The sequence below is a fragment of the Scylla paramamosain genome, chromosome 5, assembly GCF_035594125.1.
Source record: "Scylla paramamosain isolate STU-SP2022 chromosome 5, ASM3559412v1, whole genome shotgun sequence".
In the NCBI taxonomy this organism is placed as follows: domain Eukaryota; kingdom Metazoa; phylum Arthropoda; class Malacostraca; order Decapoda; family Portunidae; genus Scylla; species Scylla paramamosain.
In genome coordinates, this window is record NC_087155.1 from 5,139,192 (window position 1) to 5,157,933 (window position 18,742).

The 18,742-nt window shown below is 37.6% G+C and overlaps 1 protein-coding gene across 2 annotated transcripts in view; it reads left to right on the top strand.

Annotated features, from left to right (window-relative positions):
• Window positions 1–7,894, top strand: part of LOC135100449 (endochitinase-like) — a 37,493-nt gene extending 29,599 nt beyond the window's left edge. For both annotated transcript variants that reach the window (XM_064003351.1, XM_064003350.1), the window contains 3 exons: window positions 1,074–1,152; window positions 1,294–1,766; window positions 7,523–7,894. In XM_064003351.1, the coding sequence (XP_063859421.1) occupies window positions 1,074–1,152; window positions 1,294–1,766; window positions 7,523–7,633 (663 nt within the window). In that variant the 3' untranslated portion in view covers window positions 7,634–7,894. The remainder of the gene's footprint in view (window positions 1–1,073; window positions 1,153–1,293; window positions 1,767–7,522) is intronic.
• The last annotated feature ends 10,848 nt before the right edge of the window (window positions 7,895–18,742 follow it).

The following is an 18,742-nucleotide window of genomic DNA, read 5'->3' on the forward strand; positions in this document are numbered from 1 at the left end:
AACTGGAAACTTCACATTTCATCTCTAGCTAAAACAGCTTTTATGAAGTTAGGTGTTCTGAGACGTCTCCGCCAGTTTTTCTCACCCCCCAGCTGCTAAGTCTGTACAAGGGCCTTATCCGTCCATGTATGGAGTATGCTTCACATGTTTGGGGGGGTTCCACTCATACTGCTCTTCTAGACAGGGTGGAATCAAAAGCTTTTCGTCTCATCAACTCCTCTCCTCTAACTGACTGTCTTCAGCCTCTCTCTCACCGCCGCAATGTTGCATATCTAGCTGTCTTCTACCGCTATTTTCATGCTAACTGCTCTTCTGATCTTGCTAACTACATGCCTCCCTCCTTCCGCAGCCTCGCTGCACAAGACTTTCTTCTTTCTCTCACCCCTATTCTGTCCACCTCTCTAACGCAAGAGTTAACTCTGGAACTCCCTGCCTGCTTCTGTATTTCCACCTTTCTATGACTTGAATTCCTTCAAGAGGGAAGTTTCAAGACACTTATTGATCAATTTTTGACCACTGCTTTGACCCTTTTATGGAACTGGCATTTCAGTGGGTATTTTTTTTATTAGATTTTGTTGCCCTTGGCCAGTGTCCTTCCTACATAAAAAAAAAAAAATAAATAAATAAATAAATAAAATATATATATATATATATATATATATATATATATATATATATATATATATATATATATATATATATATATATATATATATATATATATATATATATATATATATATATATATATATATATATATATATATATATATATATATATATATATATATATATATATATATATATATATATATATATATATATTGCAGTTGTATCCTACATCAGTGCGAAAGAAAAAAACTTCCTCTTCGTTTTTGCCTGCAATCACACGTCCCATAAACTTTCCCTTCAAAAGTCTTTTATTGTTGTTAGCGGCGGTCGAAAAGTCTGTTATACATACTTAGTAAAATTCTTATCAACCTTATGAATGGCATGGATGTAATCACTGCATTACATAATAGAAAATTGCGCTCTCTTATAGATCCTTATTGATGCACCATTGTTACTTGACAGATTTGTGAAATGATGCAGACCGATAAGGCTTGGGCCGATAAGTGGGACGACATTGGGAAATGTCCTTACACCCACAAAGGTAAGCTTTTATGAATCTTTTTATCCTATCATTTTTTTTTTCATTGTGAATGACTACCCATGTATTAATAAAATAAAATGTGGATCTGGACTTGGCAGTGATAATGATGCTTCTGGGCTAATCTTGGCGATATTGAAACAGGTAACCAGTGGGTGGGGTACGAGAATGCGAGGAGCCTGAAGATCAAGATGGACTTCATCAAAGCGAATGGCTATGGCGGGGCTATGGTTTGGGCCATCGACATGGATGACTTTCGTGGAACATGTGGACCCGTTAACCCGTTGATAAAAGTTCTTTACAAAGGCATGAAAGGATACATAGTGCCCACTCCACCGCCCACTACCACTACCGCAAAAGTCACCTACTGGCAGCAATGGAAACCGTCTTCTACAACTCCCATCACGACTAAAAAACCTCCCACTTCAACCACCCCTTCCACCTCTTCCATGCCCATCATACAAGCAGATGTTCCTGTTGGTCCACCGGGTGTAGGAAGTGTTCCTTCTAAGCCCCCAAAGACACCGACACCATCTGTTAGTCCTACTTCAGCTCAGCCGCCTACTAAGGACTGCAGCACTGGTGAAGAGTTCTTACCTCATCATGACTGCAGGAAGGTCAGTGCTCCTTCGCTAATTCCAAATTTTCACTACCTTATAAACCTTCACACAAATATGGAAGAGAACATCACATTTATTTAGTAGTAGTAGTAGTAGTAATAATATATATATATATATATATATATATATATATATATATATATATATATATATATATATATATATATATATATATATATATATATATATATATATATATATATATATATATATATATATATATATATATATATATATATATATATATATATATATATATATATATATATATATATATATATATATATATATATATATATATATATATATATATATATATATATATATATATATATATATATATATATATATATATATATATATATATATATATATATATATATATATTTTCATTGATTGGTACATCCTTATCCCCTTCACTACGGTTGATGATCTTCAGCTTCGTGTTCGTATTTATAGTTTTCGGGACATTTTTTTTTTTATCTTGCTCCAAGCACAAGATGATGCAAGACGTTTAGCGGATATGGCTGCACACTTAGATAAGGCTTTGCACAGTAAATAAAGGTAAATAAAGCACAGTATCTCCAGCGTTCACAACGGTGTGAGAGCGCTGAGCGCGGATATAACTGAAATGATAACTTGAGGTCTCTCCAGTTGGTGGAATGGCGAACGTAAAGGATTGCATGGTTTCGCCAAAGATCGCGCTTCGAAGACGAGCGCGATCTTGGACTACAAAAACGTGCCCATGGCATAACAAGGGGTACTTCAATGGATCCAGACTAACTTGGTAGTCTGGGTGTTGCCTGTACCTGTCCGTGCTGTTACCACCTCAACCCTGGAGTGACCTGACATAACCTGGGCCAGCAGGGCGGGGTCTGGGGGATTCATGTGTCAGTGACACGGGCAGAAGCGCCGCATGGCCTACAGTGCTCGCCATAAACATTGTCGCGGGAGACCACGGTGTCCGTTTCAATGATCAAAACGCGCGCGCTTTCCTTGGCGGGCCTCGGGTGCTTTAAATTCAGTTATCACACATCTGGCACCTCACCCGGGGTGTTGGGCAGCTTGCCAAGGCGGGAAGAAGTGACAGGCGCCTGTCAATCACTCTGATTGGGGGGTGTTTTGTTGCTGTCCTCCCACGCCACCCCCCCACACTGGCTTGCAGTTACTCTCCTGTTTAGCTGTTGTCCTGCACAATGGTGCGCTACCAGATGTTGTCACGGGATGACATCGTAGCCATCTCATCTTTCCACAAGGCTGGGCACTCCACACGGGCTATCTCTGACCAGACGGGTGTCAGTGTCCGTCAAGTTCAACGATACGTGAGGCGCATGGCTGAAATGGGCGGCAACAAAATACCCGCGAAGAGGAAACCACCAGGAAACACCCGCAAAACTTCCCTACGAACCCTGAGGGTGGTACACCTTGAACTTGAACGCAATCCATGAGTATCAGCCAGAAAAATAAGGGAAGACAACTTTGGATTGCTGAGTAATGTGTCTGTGAGGACATTATCGCGCCGTATCCACGACGACCTCCAGTACCTGAGTTATGCAGCGCGCCCCAAGCCTGTGGTTTCTGTAGCCCAGCAAGAGAAGAGACTTGCATTTTGTGACAGGATGAAGGACTGGACTATCGAGCAGTGGCGTGGCGTGCTGTGGAGCGACGAGTCAAGATTCATAGTGACAGCCAGCAGTCAAGGTCGCGTGTACCGGCGCCCAGGCAGCGATCCCCTTGACCCCCGCTACACTGCTCCTGCCGTCAGGTTCCCTGATTCGTTGATGGTATGGGGATGCTTTTCCTACCATGGGGTGGGGAGCCTCGTGGTGTTACCCAAGAACACCACAATGAATCAGGGGAATTAAATTTAAAGCACCTGATGCCCGCCAAGAAAAGCGCGCGCGTTTTGATCCTTCAAACGGATACCGTTTTCTCCGGCGACAATGTTTATGACGAGCACTGTATATGCGTTGCCTAATGTACTATACAAGTATCATTGTCTTCGGACACAGCCCAAACTGTATCCGTCAACCAAAGACTCTGTATAGTAGGAGAACGGTCCACTCCAATGGGCGAGCTGGTCGCCGAGCGAACTCAGCGCTACCAAACGGCCAGAGGGATAAGAACCTCAGCCGCCGTACTGAAGACCGTGAGAAAATTGATTTGTCGACTCATGAGTATACGTTGCCAAGATGGGTATTTGATCATGCTCAGCAATGTAGTTTTCAAATAATTACAAGTGGAATAAGGATTTGTCCTTTTTTTGGGGTTCCTAAGGATCCTGAAAGGAGCTGTAACTGTTTTTTGGACTTGGAAGCTCATTATCTTGTGTGATGAACTCATAATGTACCTCAGGTCTGTGTCATTGGTCATGTACTGGGCTTTCCAGGTGATAGGTTATGTATCAGCCTAATGGTTACACGACATTATGACATTGTGATCAAGCTACTCATGGCTATTACTAAAATCCAGCTCGTGAGTTTTCATGTACTGAAGTGTGATGTGAAAGTGGCTACAATGTGGAGTTATCTGCCATGATCTTTTAGTTCGCCTATCATGCCAACATTCGAGTCCACTCTGCACTAATATCTTAGAAGTATGTTTCAGTATAGGTAAGAGATTTAGGCCAAGGTACGATTTCCAAACATGACCACCAAACATGACAAACATGACTTGAGGTAGTCAGTCAGGTGAACTTGTGGATGCTGACTCCCTTATCTCTTTTGTTCAAAGCTTCAATGATTTATGACTTGTGACTTATGACCCAGCCTTGTGATTAAGCCTGCATGGTAATGTAATGATTAAGCAAGCAAGCAATTATTGGGTTTTCTCTGTGATTTATATAAAATTGAGTAATGTGTCAAGAATTAATTATATTACACGAGGCAAATACAATATTCACAGTGCTGCCTATAATTTAGGGATGACATCATGACTTGTGTTATTAAGGAAGTCAACAGCTGAGCTTCAGGAGATTATTTTAGTTATACAGAAATACATTAGATTGAGGATGAATATTAAGTCAAGTGTTCAACAGCTTTATACCAAAGAAATGAATTAGAGTCGAGAATAAGGTCATAGAATGTGTTAGGAATATGCAGTATTTATGTAGGAAGAAAAATAATTTGAGCCCAGAATATGAAAAATAAATCGATAGAAGGATAGGAATAAGATGGAGTGCCTTTGAGGAAACAGGCAATGTAATGAAGAGTCATCTCCCACTCTCAATAAGAAGAAAAGCATACAGGTAATCAATACATTTTACCAACCCTGACATACGGCTCGGAGAGCTTGGAGCTTCATTAAAGTCTATAATTGTGCAAAGAATAAATTATTTGTTAAACAGTTATGAAACTATGTATGCCATAAAGCGAAATGAGATGTAAGGTAAGTATCTTGAAAATTACTTACATGGGTATGCAAAGGGAGCAGTTAGTGTCCATGAAGGAATAAAGAATTGTACTAGTCTACTAATATCAAAGGTATTCTATATATCTAAGTATAGAGTCCTTGCTTACATTACCATCAGTGGCTTTGCCACAAAATGTGGCACAACAGACAAGAGTGGGTGTTGTGGAATTTTTCATATGAGAAGGGCATGTAGAGATATTAGATGGGGTGATATGGTACCTACAGCTTTGGTTACTTAAGGGATTACCGGTAGGTATTACACGCAATTGTATGAAACTTTAACAAAATGCATAAATCTATTATTTCTGCAACCAAATCTTGAACAGTGAAACTAGTGAGCAAGATAACTCAAGAAAAATTAGCTATCAAATGATGGGGGTAATGGAAAACTTACGTGAGCAAGAGTAACGTTTCTCTCTGGCTGTTGGAGGCGCCACCATCGCAGGGAGGGCAAAAATTTAACATTGAGTGGATAGTCTTCCTAGTAAACAGAGTCCTTGTGCTAATCTTGTTTGAATAAGGGTTGCCAGCTTGACATATTTGGTTCCCAAATCTAGAAATCTGGCACTTTTCAATGCGATTGACATCCAAAAAAATCGAGTTGGTATCTTGGCATTTTTAGTTTTTTTATTTCTCTTTTACAAAATACACCTTTAAAATTAACCATACAGCCCTTATTCTGAAATTCTAATGAATTCAAATTTTTCGCCTAATTCGGTTAACGCCAGAAAAAAAAAAGAATATTTGTAACTTTGCACATCACTGTAAAGTAATAAAGACTGAAAAAAAAGGGCTTAGTTTATGGTTGCAATGTTAGCATAAGATATTGCATGTCTTCTGTGATTGTTTTACAGAAGTTGACAGTTTTGCCTATAATTAATTATGCAACAATGTTTGAGTAATTAGTCAATCAGCTTTGCTTGGACCCTCTAATATATATATATATATATATATATATATATATATATATATATATATATATATATATATATATATATATATATATATATATATATATATATATATATATATATATATATATATATATATATATATATATATATATATATATATATATATATATATATATATATATATATATATATATAATCTTATTTTTATCCCCAACACTTCTTCTTTCCTCGAATTTGTCTATTAGGCACGTGACTGTGATTGCCGGGTGCATTTCTCCCGGAAAAATCTCTCCTGAATTGTCAATGAGTGAGGACTAATGATCGTCACAAAACAGGCCTCCACACTCTTTACCCTCTCTTGCACTGAATATCGAGTTACTTGATCCATTGGTGCTTTTGGATAAAAATCTAAGGCATCAGCTATGATTCTCCAGGAATATATATATATATATATATATATATATATATATATATATATATATATATATATATATATATATATATATATATATATATATATATATATATATATATATATATATATATATATATATATATATATACTCGTATATATATATATATATATATATACTCGTATATATATATATATATATATATATATATATATATATATATATATATATATATATATATATATATATATATATATATATTTTTTTTTTTTTTTGTGAAAATGACAAAAATTCATAATGGTTACTTTTTTTTTGCCCATCCTATACTACTACTACTACTACTACTACTACTACTACTGCTACTGCTACTACTACTACTACTACTACTACTACTACCACTACTACTACTACTAATAATAATAATAGTAATTATAATGATAATAATAATAATAGTAATTATAATAATAATAATTACATAGATAAATGAATATATATATATATATATATATATATATATATATATATATATATATATATATATATATATATATATATATATATATATATATATATATATATATATATATATATATATATATATATATATATATATATATATATATATATATATATATATATATATATATATATATATATATATATATATATATATATATATATATATATATATATATATATATATATATATATATATATATATATATATATATATATATATATATATATATATATATATATATATATATATATATATATAAGTAAATGAATAATTTCCTGTAAGTTTGCAGACAAGGGTAACCTACACTTTTAAATTTTTAATGCAGTTTAGTATTTCTATTTACTTTTTTTTTTTCGTTTGTAGTTTTCCCATAGAATATTAAGATGAAGTTTTATAATTTTGTGATGTTTAATAGGACTACTGTTACACATCAGCACTAATGTCTTGCACACTACACATGAAAACTACATACGTATCAATTATTTTATTTTTCAGTATTACCATTGCAATCATGGGGAACCTCTAGAGCGTTCATGCATGCCTGGGACAGTGTGGGATCAAAGCCAAAAAACCTGCACCTGGCCGAACGCTCGGTCATGCCCCTGAAGATGCCCCAACATATGTACAGCTTGCTCTGTTGGTGCATACTGTCGAGGTTTAAGGACAGACTTTTCTTTGTGAATTGTTGACATATTACTGTCGTCTTTAATGCCTTCTGTTATTAAATAAATATGCAATATACTCATTAAAAACTATCAGTTTTTAACTGCTTAGTAAGATGTAAGAAATGCATATTACAGATGCCCTCTGCCTCACTCAGCGTATCTTCAGTCATTTTGTGAAACATTAAATAAAATCAAACAGATGTGCAGCATTTTCAAACGCCACTCTACATCCTGTCACATTGTTAGGAGTATATGTAACTGAAATTGCTGTGATCTTAAAAAAAAAGAATCTAAATCAGCAATATATCGGATTTGTGATTTACAAGAAACTAGGATGTTTTTGTGGTTTCCTTATGACCAAGGAATCAGTGAACTTGTGATAAAGAAAAGTGGCTCACTGGATTCTTTTGTACCATATGTATTTTTTTTTTTTATGTAGGACGGGCACCGTCCAAGGGTAATAAAATTGTAAGAAAAGAAAGAAAGAAAAAAAAAAAAAAAGGCTAATGAGGTGCCAATCCCCAAACGCTATTCCCTAAACAGAGTCGAACGCGGGCGTTAAATATTAAAGGGTAAGTGTCTTGAAACCTTCCTCTTGAAAGAATTCAAGTCATAAGAAGGAAGAAATACATGTGCAGGCAGGGAGTTCCAGAGTTTACCAGAAAAAGGGATGAATGATTGAAAATACTGGGTAAACTTTGCATTAGAAAGGTGGACAGAATATGGGTGAGAGAAAGAAGAGTCTTGTGTAGCGAGGCCATGATAGGAGTATGCAATTAGCAATATCAGAAGGGCAGTTAACATGAAAATAGCGGTAAAAGATAGCAAGAGATGCAACATTGCGGCAGAGAGAGAGTCTGAAGACAGTCAGTTAGAGGAGAGGAGTTGATAAAACAAAAAGCTTATGATTCCACCCTGTTTAAAAGAGCATTATGAGTGGAACCCCCTCAAGCATGAAAACCGTACTCCATACATGGACGGATTAAGGCCCCAATAAAGAGTTAGAAGCTTCGGGAGGGGGGCGGGTGAGAAAAAAACTGGCGGAAACGGATCAGAACACTTGACTGTTTTAGCTAGAGATAAGATGTGAACTTTCTGGTTTAGATTATAAGTAAAGGATAGACCGAGGATGTTCAGTGTAGAAGAGGGAACAGTTGTGTTTCATTGAAGAAAGGATACTTATGTTAGGTTGTGCTGAGTTGATAGCTGGAGGAACTGAGTTTTTGAGGCACTGAACAATACGAAGTTTGCTCTGCCCCAATCATAAATTTTAGAGAAATCAGAAGACAAGCGTTATGTTGCTTCCCTGCGTGAAATGTTTACTTCCTGAAGGGTTGGATGTTTATGAAAAGATGTGGAAAAGTGAAGGAGTAGTATCATCAGTGTAGGAGCGGAGAGGACAAGAAGTTTGGTTTAGAAGGTAATTGATGAATAACAGGAAGAGGGTCGGTGATAGGACAGAACCCTGAGGAACACCACTGTTAGGAGAACAGTAACCGTTTACCACAGTAGCAATAGAACGGTCAGAAAAGAAACTTGAGATGAAGTTACAGAAAGAAGGATAGAAGCCGTAGGAAGGTAGATTGGAAGTCAAAACTTTGTGCCAAACTCTGTTAAAAGCTTTTGATATGTCTAAGGCAACAACAAAAGTTTCACCAAAATCCCTTCAAGAGGAAGACAAAGAATCAATAAGGAAAGCCAGAAAATCACCAGTAGAGCGGTCTTGAAGAAACCCATACTGGCGATCAGGTAGAAGGTTGTGAAGAGGTAGATGTTTAAGAATCTTTCCGTTGAGAATAGATTAAAAACTATAGAAAGTCAGGAAAGCAATAAAACAATACTTTGTGAAATTAGAACGGTCACCCTTTTTTTGGAACAGGCTGAATGTAGGCAAACTTCCAGCAAGAAGGAAAGGCAGATGATGATAGACAGTTGGAAGAGTTTGACTAGGTAAGGTGCAAGCACGGCGGCACAGTTTTGGAGAACAATATATAGGAGGGGCCCTATCAGGTCCACAAGCCTTCCGAAGGTTAAGCCCAGCAAGTGCATGGAAAACATCACTGTGAAGGATCTTAATGGGAAGCATGAAGTAGTCGGAGAGTGGAGGAGAGGGAGGAACAAGCCTTAAATCATCTTCGCTCAAAGGTTTGAGCGAAGAGTTTAGCTTTATGATGATATGGCAAGAATGCCATCATGTTGAAATAAAAGAGGAAAAGAAGAGGAAGCAAAATTATTAGATATGCTTTTGGTTAGATGCCAGAAATCACGAAGGAGTTTTTGGCTGGTTCGAGAACGGTTTTTTTTTTTCTTTTCTATGTAGAAGGGAACCGGCCAAAGGCAACAAAAATCCAGTAAAAAATAAAAACCCACCGAGATGCCAGTACCAGAAAGGGCCCAAAACGGTATTAAAAAATTGAAGGATAAGTGTCTTGAAACCTCCTTTTTTGAAGGAATTCAAGTCACTAGCATTTACCTTCAATACCATCACTCATCACACACTCTCAATCCATCACTCTCTCAGCCTCACCTCCAGAAATGCGCCTCAAAGCCAGGGCAGCCGTCCCCGCAGCGCACACAGCGGCGGTGCACGGTGTCCTCCATTGCAGTCTTGGTCGTGCTGTGGAATGGAAAGAAAAGGGAAGGTTATGGTCTGTGATATGCTAAGGAGTGGCAGTGTTAAGGGGAGTGGAAACCTTAAAAATTACATTTTTCAACACAGATGTCAAAATTGAGTTATTAACATCATAGTCACCCTTAACATGTCTGGCGTTTTCTGTGAAAACCCAAGTTGATACCATTATTCCTTATATATTTAAATCGCCTTTGTTTACCATTATTAAAGGGCTTTAAATGTCTCGCACGCCTCGTGCTTGCCACGTGCTGGGTCACCTTGCTTAGAAACTTATATATATATATATATATATATATATATATATATATATATATATATATATATATATATATATATATATATATATATATATATATATATATATATATATATATATATATATGTATTTTTTTTTTATTATATATGTGGAGCTTCAGTTAGCAACATCACTGATGAGCCACGAGGGACTCAAGAGGAAGGCTTGCCACTGCGGTCAGTCCTGTTAGACGTGACTGTGCTCCGCCATCCAAGGCTACTTAATTTTCTTTTGTACTTGGAAGCATGCCTCGTTATAATAAAGCAAAGCGTGCATGGACAGATGCGGCAAAGAAGATGAGGGAAAAGAAAAATAATCAGGAGGTGTTGCGTTGTGGCAACACGTCGCCACCACACGCTACCTTTGTTTCACCACCACCATCACCACCATAGCATTCTAATCTTTGGGCTAAATGCAGCAAAAGTAAGTATATTGGGACCAAAAGAGTCAAATATGTTGCCACTGTGACCGTATTAGATCACAACTTTGGGTACTTGAATCCAAGTTTACAAACTCATCTTTGGTTTGGTGCCTCACAAAACACTCTCGCTGGGTTAGGCGTTCAAGAAAGCAGAACAACTCCTGTACAGAAGAGGACCGAAAAGAAGCCCCATTCAAGAGAAGGAAGTGAAGACTGCTAGCCAGGCTAATGATCCTGGCGACAAAGAGGAGGGTGGCGCCCTCTGATAGACTCACCTGCGAGTGAGTAATATCCTGTCATACAGGAGGGGACCAGGTGACAATTAGCCCTGAATATGATCATAAACGGTGATTTCCTTTTGATTATATAATTTTTATCTTAATGCATGTAAAATTTTACAAGAAAAAACCAACGTATGGAATTACACACACATCTCAGAAGAAAGCGGCTCGTATCTCAAAACTTAAGTTTTTCATACATGAAGCGTTTCTCCTTCGTTGTCTTATAAGGTAATGGAGATGTAAAGGTATTGCTGGATAGGGAAGAACGGGCTATTTTTCCCCAAAGATAGATTTTCAAAGAAGACTCATCATACTGTGCTAAATTTTTTTTCTTTTTTATCAAAAAAAAAAAAGTTTTAAGAAAAATTCGTAGTTTTTATTTCAAAATGAAATGCCTAATAAAAAATCTATCGTTGGGGAAGTGAAGATACATGTATGTATATTATCGACACTAAATTTTATAGCAATTGGCTGAAAAAAAAAAAAAGTGACAAGATGAAATTTTATCGATGTTACTTTTCTGCTTAAAAAAAAAAAAAAAAAAACTACAAAACTTATCTGCGAATTTCAGCTAAAATTGAGGATTTGCTTTTGTAGGTACTAAGGTACATACACACACCAAAAATCATGAGGATCAGACAAATATGAATGTCATCTCTAAGAGTAACAGGCGTCCACTCCCCTTAAATGATTACTTCTCTCATCAAGTCTATTTTGAAATTCCATAGCAATGATTTACCGGGTTTTCTTGGGTGTTTTTCTATTGATGTTGCAGAATCGCTGTTAAACTATTTCTGGAGTCGTGAACACACCCTTGAAAACCTTTATAATTTCCATTACAGGCTGCTGAATATGAAGGAGAAGACGAGGACGTTTTAAGAATATGGTTCCATACATGCCAATGTCCCTGAGCCTTACGAGATTCTATTGCTTGCTTAGGTGTAGAAGATGAGTAAGGCAGAGGTGCACAGCCTTGCCTCATGCCACCACTGTCACCATCAATTATTCAAATTTTTGTCTCGAGATCTTGAGACTCCATTTTTAATACTGTTCGTTAAAAGGACTGAAGAGTTTCAACAATGTAACAGTCTTATTAAATGCAAAAGAAATAAAAATAAAATTGTGTTACGTATGATAGTCTGGCAACTCTTCCTTCCCAACCCAGAGGCGACACCACCCACCAGGTTAACTGACGCGAAGCTCACCAGCAATTCTTTCACTTCACACCAATAATACACGTCCTTATGCACTCATCATACTTGTCGGGCCACTGGGAACCAGCTTCAGTTAGAAATTCGGTGGCCCTGTTTCACCTTGACCACAAATAAAATGTTCGAGAGGACGAACCAGAGATACAACCCACGTATTCAGTCCGGCGATTGATCAGTGACTCACATCTCTTCAGTACACTTTCGAAACTGTTCGGTACTAGAAAACAAAACAGTATTGAGCTACGATAGACCATATTTGGGGTTATAATAAGAATAGTGAGCAATAAGAATGCAAAGGAAAACAAACAGCAACATACTTTGAAATGCTTACTGGGCTGTTTGTATCACTATCCTACACAAACTACTAATGGAAGAGGCAAGATGGCAAAGTAAAAGTGAGAAGGAGGAGGAGGAGTAGGAAATAGAAGAATAGACCCTATAAAGAAAGGAAAAGAAAGAAAGAGTAATAGAAAGAAAAAAGAGAAAGAAAGAAAGATGTAACTACGAAGGAAAACAGATAGATACGATCACATATGAATAAATATTAAAAACACGTAAGCATTATAACACTGATGAAGTTGAGCAGACAGTCACTACCACTACCCCCTGCCACACTTCTGCCATTCACGTCCATAATACAACCCACTGTAATTGTGTTACGAGTCAGCGGGGCCAGAATTACTTTTTCATTTGTACACCTGCTTATACCAGAGCCGCTTAGACTCAGGTATTTGAATCACCAAACCAACAACATGCAAGCACATTCAACTTTATCTTTATTACTAACTGACTGTGTGAGAGGAAAAATTATGTTGTTGAGATTATCATTTGTAGCTACATCTGTCTATAGCAAATGTAGCTGCACCGACAGGTCTTCATTAGCTCTCAGGTGATCTGTTTTACTGATCACACCCATCATCGTCAAGGAAAGGCAGTTTTCGCTCTTGACGTTTATTGATGAGGAAGGCATGACCTGCCGGTGCGGCTACAGTAAGAACTCGGTCACCATCCTGCCCTCTTTGAGCGCGACTTGGCTGTGAGTGACGCCTGCAGGTGACCAGTGGGTTAACCACACTCTACTAACAAGTGAGCATCGGCTTTGGTGCTTAATATAGCATTGAATACTGATACTTACACATATTACACGTCTTCATTCTAATAGAAAACTATTGAACATTTCACTTATGAATGCCAAGGACTAATGACGTGAGGTACGTACGCTGTACGTACAGTAACATGGCTGACCTAAATTGTGTAACAATTTACCTTAATTAACATTAGTATGTACTTTAAAACTAGGATTAGTACATAATATGTTTTGTTACACTGGCTCCTTGGCGGAGATGCTCCGGTCTATTATTATGCATTGCCTTCTAACAGCAATACTAGACTATGTATTGGCCTCTCTATGATGGTCCTGTTTGCCTTTGTGCGTCTTCCCTGGTTGTCGAGATTACAGTCTGACACCAGGACCTTAACCTTTCTTACTAGGCTATCATGATCAGGAGATACTTCTGTTACTCTTCCCAGTTTCTACTGGTTCCTTGCTACATTCTGATCCTTGATGATAACTATGTCATTTACACTGAGATTCCTCTTTGGTGTTGTGCACTTATTTCTAAGTTGTAGAAAATGCACATACTCCTTTTTCCACCTGGACCAGAGCTGGTTGGCTAGGTATTGTGCTCTGCGCCATCTTTTAAGGCAATACAGGTCCTTCTAAACAAAAATGCTTGGAAGAGGCAGTACTACCTTTGTTTTCATAGTTAACAAATTACTGGGTGTCAGTGGTGTAGGACTTTCTGGGGAGTTAAGATGGTCCACAGTTAGGGGACGAGCATTAACTACATTTTCAGCTTCAACTAAGAAGGTTCTCAGATCTTGGTCATCTAACTGGGTACCATGCTCATCAAGTAACACAGAGAATACATTTCTCACTGTGTGTATCTGCCTCTCCCAAACACCTCCCATGTGACTGGAATTGGGTACATTCATGTTAAAAACAATCCAGTCACACTGGTCTTTCATCAGTTCTTGTCTGACTTTATTGTTATTTCTTTCTTTCAAGCATTTCTCATACTCAGATTTGGCTCCTACAAAGTTAGTTCCTTGGTCACATCTCAACTGCCTTACAGGCCCTCTTCATTCTACAAAGCAATGATATGCACTTAGGAAGGAACTTGTATCCATGCTGTTGGCTGTCTCTATGTGCATGGCTCTACTTGCCATGCAAGTAAAGAGCACTCCATATCTTTTAAGCTCTTCATGCCCCTCTTTGACATAGAAAGGGCCAAAGAAATCTACTGCTGAGTATGTAAAAGGTGATGGTTCTAGTCTGTTGATAGGCAGGTCTGCCATCATCTGTCCCTGTGTTGTACTTCTAACTTTACGATAGATAATGCACTTTGAAATATGCCTTGATACTTGGGATGATCCTCTTACTATCCAGTATTCAAATGACCTGATTTCATTTAAAGTTATGCCCCTGCCTTGATGATTTGTTCTTTTGTGGTGGTGGCATATTATCAGCTGGGTTATGTGTGATGTTTTGGGAAGGATGACTGGATGTTTGGCTTCATCCGTCAGGTTAGAAAGCCTCAATCTTCCTCCTACCCTCATGATATCATTTTTATCAATGAAGGGATCCAACTTATAGAGGGAACTGGTCTTGTCTATCACTTTTGTTCCTTTGCCATTGTCCCCTTTAATTAAAGAATTATAGTTAGCAGATGATTTCAGTACATTTATCTCTCTTTGGAATGCTTTTGCTTGCAGTTGTTTTATAGTTTCATTTTCAGCTTCTGACACTTCTGCTACATTTACTGGCTCATATGTGTCTCCTTTTACTTTAGTAGTGCCATCACCTTTTCCTTTGAAACTGTTTAGAAGCTTGAGGCATACAGCAACTACCCTCTTTGCTTTAAACCAATCAGAAAAATACTCAAGTCTTTCTAGTATATCTGTGGGCTGTTGTGTACCTACAGCATGGCATACAACTTTCTTCACTTCAGAGTCATTTTCATTTATGACCTTGTACTGAGGATGGCTATCCATTTTACTATGTTGGCAAAGGAATTCTGGGCCATTCCACCAGATCTTGCTATTACACAATTCATCTGCTGTCATGCCTCTAGATGCATGATCTGCGGGGTCATACTGTGTCTCTACAAATTTCCACTGATCTGGTGAAGTGTGATCTCTAATTGTTTCTACTCTATTAGCAACATATACATGGAATCTCTTTCCTTCACTTGCAATGTAACCAAGGACTACTTTGCTGTCTGTCCAAAATACTTCTTCCACATTATTATACTCAAGTTCTCCCTTTAAGAGTTTATGGATTTTAACTGACACCACTGCTGCTGGTAGTTCTAGTCTGGGAATTGTCATGGTTTTTAGAGGTGTGATATGTGACTTTGCCAATGAATTTGGCCACTCTTGCTAATTAATCTAATATATGAGCACTGGCCATATCCCTCTTGACAGGCATCTGAAAAGTGATGGAGCTCAACCTTTTCTACTTCCCCAAAGTCATCAGGTTTGTAACATCTAGGTACTTTTAGCTGGTCTAGTTTGTGCAGCTCATCCTTCCATTTTATCCATTTAGGTTTGACATAATCTGGCACCTCATCATCCCATTCAACTGCATTCTTACCTAATTCTTGTAAAACTTGCTTTCCATTCAGTATGAGAGGTGACACTAAACCTAATGAATCATATATAGAGCTCACTGTTGATGGAATGCCTCTCCTGTTGAGTGGCTTGTCTTTCAGTTTTATTCTGAATTGAAATGTGTCAGATTCTATACACCACATAATTCCCAAAGTTCTTTCTATAGGCAGTGTGTCTTCATTCTTACCAAAATCCAAACTTTTAATTTCATCTGCTGTCTTGTGAGGAGAAATTGCAGCTAATACATCTTTGTTGTTTGACAAGAACTTATGAAGGTTAAAACCTCCCTTGCAACATAATTCTTTGCTCTGTTGAATAAGAGTGACAGCTTCATCCATTGTAGCTACTGACTTCAAACCATCATCAACAAAAAAAGTTATTTCTTACAAACTTGGCAGCATCAGATCCACACCCATAGTCATCTGTAGCTTTCCTTTAAGTGCAAAGTTAGCTACACTTGGAGATGATGTAGCCCCAAACAGGTGAGCTGTCATCCTGTATTCAGCTATCTCATTATTAAGGTCACCATTTTTCCACCAAAGGAATCTTAACATGTATCTATGTTCTGGGTTGACCTTCACTTGATGGTACATTGCTTCTATATCACACACAAGTGCAATGCTTTCTTGCCTAAACTTACACAACACTCCAACAAGTTTGTTGGTAAGGTCTGGGCCTTGTAACAGGTGACTATTTAATGACTGGTTCCTGTAGTTTGCACTACTGTCAAATACAACTCTCAACTTCTTTAGCTTTCTTGGAAGATAGACTCCATGATGTGGAATGTAACAGACCTTACCATCATTCTTAACTAAATCCTTTGTTGGTACAACCTCTGCATAACCTTTGGTAATCATATCATCCATAAACACCTTGTAATCACCTTTATGTTGATTATCCTTGTCAAGTTTACCTCTTAACTTCTTGAGTCTCTTGAGTCCCAACAAATGTTTGGAAGCTTGATGTTATCATCTTTAAGAGGAAGGGGTAACTCATAATGCCCATCCTTCAGCTGATGTACTCCTTTCATCTTATTCATAAACCTTTTTATCTTCATATGATAATGGAGTGTCAGTTGATTTTCTATCACTGAAGTCAAGTTCAAACATATCTCTCACTTGAGATGGATTAATCATCTCTTTGGTTTTAGTGGGAACCACTAAGTAATTAACCCTCTTTTCTTCATTGATTTCTACTTCCTGTGTCACTGTTCTGTAGACTACCACTGTATCCTCCACTGGACTTGTATGAGGAGAGATTCTACCAATGATCCCCCAACCTAGCCCTGTCTTACAAGCATAGGGATGCTTCTTACTATCATCTGCTATTTGCTCTTCTGCTATAATGGCTTCTGCACAATCAAGACCAATGAGGAGTCCTATGTCAACTTTTGGGTCATATTTTATTAGTTTGTCAGAGATTAACTTTAAGTGGGGCCAGTGACAAGCAGGCCTTGGTATGACTCCACCCAGCTGAAATGTTTTCTGTTGAATATGCTGAAGGAATTAGTATTTCCACTTCCTCATTATAGCCTCTCACTTTATGTCCATGAATTTTGGTAGAATCAGTGATTTGTTTTCCACTTATTGTGTGAATATTAAGTGACACTGATGGCCCACTAACTCCCACTTTATTCAGAGTGCTTTCCTTGATGAATGAAGCATCAGACTGCTCATCCAGCAGGGCATGCACTAAAACTTTATTCTCTTCATTACTAACATGATGTAACCATACAGGAACTATCATGGTGTGCATGTCATGTGTCACTGATTCTGTCACTTTGACTTTATTTGCTACTACAGTTGTGGGTTTATCACTTTTTAAGGCTGAGTTGCTTGTCCTGGCTCTCAGTTCTTGTCACGTCATCATTGTGAAGAGCTGTGGGATGGTATCTCTGACATACTTTATAAACTTTCCTTCTTCTACAATCCTTTCCCTGTACATAACTACCTTTCTTTAGCAAATTTGTACCTTGTATTACTGTCAAGTTTGGCAGATTCCTTGCAATCATCTAAATCATGATCCTTTGTACAGTAGTGACAGAACTGTCCTTTCCTTTCCTGCTCCTTGGGATACTGTTTGTTGGCTTGTACATTTACTTTACTTTGGCATGAGCACATTGGTTTTTCCTCAATTGATTTAGCCATGAAAGTTCTACTCACTTTATTTTTTTTTATCATGGCATTTGATTCCCTTGGTTTCCAATTGGCTGCTTTTGTATAAGTTTTGATCCAATCATTTACTTCCCTATTTACTAAATCCCAGGAAACAAAGGGATTGCTTGGGCCTTCTGCTTCCTTCTGGATAAATTCACACAACATTTCTAAGGATGAGTGGTGCTCTTCATCACTACTATGAGTGTTGCTAGATATGCTACAACCTGCATTCTCCAGTCATGAACAATATGATCAGGGAGTTTTGCTACCACCTTTCTCTGTTCTCTAGGGTCGTTCAGAAATGACAAATGAGAAGCGTGTTTCATTGCAGCTAGACAGCACTTCAAAAAATCTGAGAATGCTGTTAATGCTGGACCATTAT